Source organism: Triticum dicoccoides, chromosome 1B (genome assembly GCF_002162155.2).
Source record: "Triticum dicoccoides isolate Atlit2015 ecotype Zavitan chromosome 1B, WEW_v2.0, whole genome shotgun sequence".
Classification (NCBI taxonomy): Eukaryota; Viridiplantae; Streptophyta; class Magnoliopsida; order Poales; family Poaceae; genus Triticum; species Triticum dicoccoides.
In genome coordinates, this window is record NC_041381.1 from 625695401 (window position 1) to 625704334 (window position 8934).

Consider the following 8934-nt stretch of genomic DNA (forward strand, 5'->3'; position numbering starts at 1 on the left):
TGATGAGGTAGCCTGCTAGCGAGCTTCTTCCTCCTCTCCGGTTGTTTCTCCCTTCAACCAAAATCAACTGACCCGAGTTCGAAAGTCAGGCGACTGACATGTAGCTATCGTGAAAAAAATTATGGTTTATGAGATTCCAAGTTGCAAAAATGCCACAAAATAGAGAGATGAAGAGAGAGAGAACGAAAAGAAAGAATAAACGTGATCCGGGCGGGCCTAGGCCGCGTCTTACGTGGTAGACTGACAGGGACGTCTGCGAGCCCTCGTATCCTCCCTATATTCGTCCTCAATATGAGGCTTCGAGGATAGCCCAGACATATAGGAATGATACGAGAGATCTGGTTGTGTCACTTTTTTCCTTATCTCTCTTGTTCGATCACTGACCGATCATGTCAGCAGACGTGAGGAGGATTTAAGAATGTCGGTTGTAGATGCTCTTATGTCATCATCGAAAATGATCGTTTGAAACCTTGATTTCCTCTGTCTTTTTATACATTTACATGCAATTTGTCTGCATGCCTCGAAAGAAAACTTTTTTTTTTGAGGGTACGCCAAAGGCGTACCATAGCTTTATAGAAGGGGGGAAAATATGTACAAGAGAGATTTGTAGCTAGTCACGTGGTCACAAGTCGACCCGGACATCGCCTCCACTCCAAACTCAACACTCTATGTGCTACTCAACTACATACTCCACTCCAGTTGCTCCGGCCTGCACCCAGATGGCCAATTCGTGGAATATGGCCTCCGTCACGCCAAACACATCTAGCGTGTCGCTCCTACTAAAGACTCTCGCATTCCTCTGCTTCCACAAAGACCAGCATATTAACATAACCACCGTGTCAAAGCCTTTTCTGCTAGTCTTGGCAATCCGCTTCCTCGCCTCGCACCACCACTCCTCCAGGTGGGACTGCACCGTGGGGCAAAGAAGGTCTACTCTGATCCTGGTGAAACAGAGAAACCACACATGCCTGGCATACACGCACTGAAGCAAGATGTGATCCACATTGTCCTCGTCCTGATCACAGAGGTAGCACGGGGAGGTTTGGTCCTGTAGCCCATGCCTAGCTCTCCTATCCGAAGTCCAAAGGCGATATTGCACCGCGAGCCACATGAAGATCTGACAGGACAACGGCGCCCAACATTTCTAGATGGCAGCGAAAGAGCGGAACCGAATGCCACCCATACAAAGCATCCTATAAGCCGATGCTGCGGAGTAGACGCCGGACTCATTCCATTCCCAAATAGGAGCATCATCCAGCTCCGAATCCAAGTGTACCTCCATAAGAAGTTCCCATAGCCGGATGAACTGGGCAAGGGCGTCAGCGTCAAGGATCCCGGTAATGTCATCTGTCCAAGCGTGCAAACAAAGCCCCTCGCTGACGAGACGTTTGTTTGCCACCTGCGCCCTGACTCTGGCCGCCACCAAGGGTGCAATCTCCGCGACTATGCCTCCATTAAGCCATCTATCCCTCCAAAAGAGGGCGTGCTCTCCATTCCCAACACGCCATTGGACAAGACTCCGGAAGGTGAGCGCCACTTGCTTATCCGCGGTGAGGTTTAAGCCCTGCCAGGGCAGAGGGATCCGTCATCTTAAGCCATTTTCATCTTAGCCTCAGAAGAAACCATACATTTACCACCGTTAACGGCATCCGTGCCAGCTCAGAAAAAAGCGCGGCAACCCTTATCCACTTGTTCCAGGGCCCACTTTGACGCCTCAGCAACCATGAGGTGGTGCGTTGGCCTCGTCCAACAGATGGATTTGGACGCACCACTTACAGTCGAAAGAAAACTAACATTAGCCTCGCCTCAGCAACCAAATGGACGGTAAGAACGTGCAACTCACCGTCCTCCCAGTTTTTGGGTTTGTTGCATATTCACAGTTGGACGAGGCAAAAGTTAACAGATTCACATGACTGTTTAGGGACCAGACAAAATTCGTACGAACTCTCCCTTTTTTGCGGGGGAAAATTCATACGAACTCGTTGGCACGGGAAATTTGAGAGGACGAAGAAGGGCAAGATCGTCATCACAATCTGATGAACAAACGCATTGGACGCGTTAACTGTTTCTTGGCCCCCGCTGGTACGATCTGCGAACGAGCCACACCAACGTGGTTCTGACACGTTCGCGAGCCGATCACGGAAAGCTGCAGCTTTCCACGCGCTACCGACAAGCCACCTCATCGGCTGCGGGTACAGGGATAGCACGAGCCTGACTCAGCTCCTCGTGGCGATAACGTAAAAAAAAGCTGCCGCGATCCACGGTCGGTCGAGGCGCACGAACGGGTCGCGTATGGGATGGGCTCCATCTCAGCCCGCTAAGCCTCGGCCGTCGTCGTGGCCCGCGGGCCGGATTCTCTGACCATTTGTTTTCTCAGCCTCTCAGGTCACTGCCACCCCACTTGCCAACAATACTCTGACCGGATGGATCGCCCTCCGAACTGTCTCAACTCGCAACGCCTTTTCCCTCGCTCCCCGTGCACCGCCCCGTGACACAACTGCACTGGTGGTGGAGTAGATAGGGGCGGGAGGAGGAGTTGACAGGAAGAGAGCGAGAGACAGACCGATCGATCGCCCACCGGCCCCGCCCGCCGCGCGCATCCATCAGCCCGTCCGTCGCAGCAGGCTGCCTAGCTTGTCCGGCCGGCCGGCCATGGCGATGGCGCCGAGGAGGCGGACGCTGCTCAAGGTCATCGTCCTCGGCGACAGCGGGTCAGTCAGCCAGCCATACCTTTTCCCTCGCCGGCCATTCTTCTGGCCTTGGTTTGGGCGTGCTTTTTTAACCTTTTTTGACTTGGAATCATTTGGCTTTGCGTGCAGGGTCGGCAAGACGTCGCTGATGAACCAGTATCCTTCCCGCGGCATCGTCCATCGATGGTGATTGACTCGTTGAATTCTTTTCTACGTAGTAGATTGGGTAGGTTCAAGACGCAGCTTTGCGCGGGGGTGCTTCCCTTCCGAGCTGCTTGCTCTGATCTAGGACTAGTCCGGCCGGTTTGACTTTCATCAATCTATTGCCTCTGCTAGCTTCAGTTTCACTTCTAGTCAATGCTCGCTCGATTCTGTTGGGTGATCATGCTTCCTTCACTTTATTAAGCAAGCATTGAAAAAATGCTGCCCACGCCGGACTGTCGTGGCGGCAACACCGGGTTTTGCCAGTGGGGATTTAGTAGTATAGCTGCTGCCCGCAAGATGTTCGATCAAATGTGAGGTGTACTTTGCTTGCATTTCCCTTGACATGGGCCGTCAGGTATGTGAACAAGAAGTTCAGCCAGCAGTACAAGGCGACCATCGGCGCCGACTTCCTCACCAAGGAGGTCCTCATCGAGGACAGGCTCGTCACCTTGCAGGTCCGTCAGCCTCCTAGCTCCTTCTCCATTCATCTGGCATTCAGAAGACTAAAAAATGTCGTACATGGTGCTTAACATCATCGATCATTATGCGCTGCCCTGTCTTGCTGTAGATTTGGGATACGGCAGGGCAGGAGAGGTTCCAGAGCCTCGGCGTGGCCTTCTACAGGGGAGCCGACTGCTGCGTGCTAGTCTACGACGTCAATGTCAAAAGAACCTTCAATACACTCGGCACCTGGCACGACGAGTTCATCAACCAGGTAACTTTCTCGTCTTTTGCCCGTCTTTGTCAAAAGAACACTTGGTGATGCGTATGCTTACAATAGTCTGCTCTGCTATCAAATTCTCAGTTGTAAATCAAATTAAGAACACTGGTTGTTTAGTCCTTTGAATCATATACTGCAATAGTACAATGTTACCTGTCTATGGCATCGACAGATTGTAATCGCCCGAAGCATTTTTTGCCGTTTTCACTTTCAGGCCGGCCCGTCAGACCCCAAGCAATTCCCCTTCATTTTGGTCGGGAACAAGGTCGATCTGGACGCTGGAAGCAGACGAGTGGTCAGTTAGTTACTTGAATTACGATGTCAGTTTCTTCACTGTCGTGCTCTGCAGTTTCTATTTCTTTACTGTCATGCTCTGCACAGGTTCCTGAGAAGAAAGCAAAAGACTGGTGCGTCTCCAAGGGCGACATTCCGTACTTCGAAACCTCGGCCAAGGACAACTACAATGTCGACACCGCTTTTCTGTGCATCGCCAAGCTTGCCCTGGAGCATGAGCACGATCAAGACATGTAAGTAAACGCAACCCATGCCCGATCTTAAGATGTTTGCCAGATGCTGTGAGTTTTATCAGGTTATCTGGAGGCCTATAGGCTAGAGGGTATGCAATTTCTTAGTCCACTAGTGTCTTAACCGTGTTTCTTTTTCTGTCCCCAGCTACTTCAATTCAGTTGCAGAACAAGGCCCTAAACCGGAAGAACAGACGAGTGGATGCGCGTGCTAGGCTAGCATCTTCAGTACAAGACTACAATTCTGCTACATTTATCGCACTGTATCCATTTCTTGAATGTAATGTAATGTACCATACGGTAGTTAGTGACTGATCAACAGTTGCAAGCTGTGCTCCCTTAGCTGGGCAATAAAATGTAAACAGTTCCAACCAAGGAATTATTGTCGAACTAATTCTTCGTCGGTTGTAACATGTAGCACTTCAACTGTTTGGTCTGATTGTAACAGAGAATACTCACTCTAGTTGACTGGAAATAAATAAACTGCATTCCCCTTCTCAGTGGTACAGGAAGGGGGAGTCAGAATATATACGATTGGTAAATAACAACTACTCCCTCTGTCCCATAATAGTACATCAGAGTTTCGACCAGCAGAATAGACATATAGGAAACCAACAAAACATAAAATCACTCTCACTCAAAGAACCCGCCAAATCGATAATTAGGTGACTTAAAACCTTTTGGAAGGGCATACCATCTTGTTAAATAGCATTCCAGCGACGCATCAACGATGGCAGTCCAGTCGACCTTCACCTTCAGTTTGGGGGAACCGTGTTCCCACACAGTCTCAGTTGTAGGGTATTCGAGAGTGACAGTATTCTTAGGGTCCTCCTCCTCCTCATCCACTTCTTCGCTATCTTCTTCATTGCCTTCCTCTTCCCCTTCCCCTTCGATTTCCTCTTCCTCTTTGTCAGGCTCAATCTCGTCATCATCCTCATCCTCTCGTTCAAGGCTAATCATATCCTCATCCTCAATCTCACAACCCGCATCAAGAAAACAAACATAGAGCCTCATTTGTTCGTCATCCGCGAACACGGGGTCTTGAATAGGCCCCTGGACAGTTACTAGATTGCGACTTAACACAAGAGAGCCATCTTCCCTCACCAATCCCCCAATAGGCACGCTGCTATCATATACAACCATATGATGTCTATAATTTCTACTAGTTCCAACAGTTATTTTACCGTTGAAGTGGACAATAGGGTCATCGGACCCTTCTCTTACGACGCTGACTTCGAGGCTCGCCGCTACTGGTCCTGTCACTTGTTGCAGTACCAATTTTACCGTGCTCTGGAAACTAGGTAGCTGGTCGATGACACGCTTGTGATACGGGTTATGATGGTACGGTAGTACTCCTTAACTAGTGATTTCGCCTATCTCCGCGTCGCCCTCGCAGGCGTCTAGGGGGAACCCTAGTTCCGCCAGCGGCCATCCCCCCTCCTCACCGCCGCCTGTGCGGGCTGCCGGGCCAAGCCTGACTAGCTGGCGGCGAGGCCTTCTCTCATCCATGCTTGGGGGTGGCGGCGTGTGACACTGGATCCAGGCGTCGGCGCGGGCTGGCGGCGGTGTTGACAACAGAAGTGCGCGCGTGGAGGGCTGCATGGTGTCGGCTTCTTCCGTCGTGGCGGCGGTTCGTCGTGGAGCTCGGGCTTGGCGGTTGCACATGATGGCTCAAGGCTGGTTGAAAAGTGCTTGCCGGCTGGCCGCGCGCCGGTGTAGGACCTTGAAGTATGTCTAGAGGGGGGGGGGGTGATTAGACTACTTGACCAATTAAAAACTTAACCTTTTCCCAATTTTAGACTTTGGCAGATTTTAGCTATCTTTGCACAAGTCAAGCAATCTTCACACAATTCAAGCAAGCATGCAAAGAGTATATGAGCAGCGGAAATTAAAGCATGCAACTTGCAAGAAAGTAAAGGGAAGGGTTTGGAGAATTCAAACGCAATTGGAGACACGGATGTTTTTGTCATGGTTGCGATAGGTGGTGCTACCGTACATCCACGTTGATGGAGACTTCAACCCACGAAGGGTAACGGTTGCGCGAGTCCACGGAGGGCTCCACCCAAGAAGGGTCCACGAAGAAGCAACCTTGTCTATCCCACCATGGCCGTCGCCCACGAAGGACTTGCCTCACTAGCGGTAGATCTTCACGAAGTAGGCGATCTCCTTGCCCTTACAAACTCCTTGGTTCAACTCCACAATCTTGTCGGAGGCTCCCAAGTGACACCTAGCCAATCTAGGAGACACCACTCTCCAAGAAGTAACAAATGGTGCGTTGATGATGAACTCCTTGCTCTTGTGCTTCAAATGATAGTCTCCCCAACACTCAACTCTCTCTCATAGGATTTGGATCTGGTGTAAAGAAGATTTGAGTGGAAAGCAACTTGGGAAGGCTAGAGATCAAGATTCATATGGTAGGAATGGAATATCTTGGCCTCAACACATGAGTAGGTAGTTCTCTCTCAAAAATGGTAAGTTGGAAGTGTAGGTTTGTTCTGATGGCTCTCTCCACGAATGAAGAGGAGGTGGAGGGGTATATATAGCCTCCACACAAAATCTAACTGTTACACACAATTTACCAATCTCGATGGGACCGAATCATCAAACTCGGTCGGACCGATTTAGTATACCTAGTGACCATTAGTGATTTCGGTGGGACCGGCATGCAACTCGGTAGGACCGATATGGTTAGGGTTAGGGCATAACGTAATCTCGATGAGACCGATTACACAAACTCGGGGAGACCGATTTTGGTAATTAGCTAACCAGAGAGTTGGTCAGGTAAACTCGATGGGACCGATTCGCTCTTTTCGGTGAGACCAAAATGTTACGAAAGGGAAACAAAGAGTTTACATTGCAATCTCGGTGGGACCGATCGCTCACTTCGTTTAGACCGAAATGTTATGAAGGGAAACAGAGAGATTACAACCCCATCTCGGTGAGACCGAGATCCCTATCGGTGAGACCGATTTACCTCGGCTTTGTGGCAGTGGCTATGACATTTGAACTCGGTGGCGCCGGATAGAAAGAATCGGTGGGACCGATTTTGACTTTAGGTTTAGGTCATATGTGGATATGAGAAAGTAGTTGATGGTTTTTGGAGCATATCACTAAGCACTTGAAGCAAGAGGCTCATTAAGCAACACCTCATCCCTCCTTGATAGTATTGGCTTTTCCTATAGACTCAATGTGATCTTGGATCACTAAAATATAGAATATAGAGTATTGAGCTTTTGAGCTTGAGCCAATCCTTTTGTCCTTAATATTTTGAGGGATCCACTTTCATCATCCATGCCATGCCATTCATTGAGCTTTCCTGAAATATTTGTCTTGGAATACTATTAGCTCAATGAGCTATATGTTGATATGAATTACCAAAACCACCTAGGGATAGTTGCACTTTCAATCTCCCCCTTTTTTGTAATTGATGACAACATATAGATCAAAGCTTTGACAAATGTAATAAGATTGAAAAAACATCGTCGCTTTGAGAAGTATGTGATAAGCAAGAGCTCCCCCTAAATTTGTGCATAGTTTAAGATTTGCTTTGGACTGCAAATGCACAAGGAATTAGGCTCATGGGTTACTCTTCCATGTCACATACATCTTGGTGGAGCGCTCAAAATAATAAAGATTGAATACATGCACTCATCACCAAGCAAAGTGAATGATCATATAAGGATAAATAAGATAATATCATCTAACAAGCATAAGTATAGCTTATGATCAAACACATGATCATCAATATCTCACAGATAATAGCATAGTATCTCAAGCAAGCAAAAGCAAACAAAGTTCAACCAAGAAGACAAGAGAGAACAAAAGCAAACTCTCTCTCTCGAAGCCTATGATCTATACATTTTTCTGCCCCTTTGGCAACAAGTTACCAAAAAGTTCTTAGAAAATGCATAGTACTATATCATCTCTCAGGCTTGGTCTTCAGTTGGTGGTGTAGAGATGGCTCCTTGGACGAAGACTTCAGTTGATGTGGTTGGAGCTGAAGGAGTTGGTGCTGGAGCTGGTTGCACTGGAGCTGTAGCTGGTGCAGATGAAGTGGCTCTGGTGTCTGTCACTGACTCTGCAGCTGATCTCTGAGCTTGAGGCACTCTGGCAAATGCATCAGTAGTTGTCCTGCCCTTCCTCTCCTGCATCTCATCCTGTAGCTGCTCCACAATTGACTGAATCTCAGTTACTTTGACATCTAAATCATAGAATTTTTGTTCCATGATTCTTTCCAGGCTCTCCTGGTTTTGAGTTAGGGTGGCCAACCCCTTCTCAATCCTCAGAGTTGATGCTATTAAGTAACCAAGTTGGTCCTGCTTGCTCTTCAAAAAGTATTCAGATGCCTCCTCTAGAGTTGGCATCTTGGCAGCCTTCTCTTTCTTTGTTTTCTCCTTCTCTTGAGCTTGCACTGATGATGGGTCATCCTCATTCATGACAACTTGATTATCCTCAAAGTCTGGATATAGAACAAAGTGTTCCTTATCCAACAGATACTTTCCTGTGCCCATCTTTGAGTTGATCAGTTCCTGGATTTGTGGGGCATATCCACAACTTCTCTTTTGGTCTGCTGCTATCCTCTTGATAGTCTCAACTATGAGGCTCATGACCTTGAATCTCTGTGGCACATCAAAAATGTGAAGCATATTGATTGCATGCCCTCTAATCATGTTGTGGTCACCTGACTTGGGCAAAAGAGTATGCCTAAGAATCCAGTTGATTGTTGGCAGCCCTAACAGAAGAAAGTGGACAGACCCAACTTGGAAGTTTCAAGGGCCTTGTCTGGGATCTCCTT

The 8934-nt window shown here is 48.4% G+C and overlaps 1 protein-coding gene across 1 annotated transcript; it reads left to right on the plus strand.

Annotated features, from left to right (window-relative positions):
* The first annotated feature begins 2462 nt into the window (after nt 1-2462).
* Nucleotides 2463-4636, plus strand: LOC119349204 (ras-related protein Rab7-like). The gene is made up of 7 exons (XM_037617234.1): nt 2463-2711; nt 2820-2846; nt 3250-3349; nt 3463-3609; nt 3830-3910; nt 3997-4142; nt 4288-4636. Exons 1-7 carry the CDS (start codon nt 2653-2655, stop codon nt 4352-4354), a joined length of 627 nt encoding a protein of 208 aa, XP_037473131.1. The 5' UTR covers nt 2463-2652; the 3' UTR covers nt 4355-4636.
* The last annotated feature ends 4298 nt before the right edge of the window (nt 4637-8934 follow it).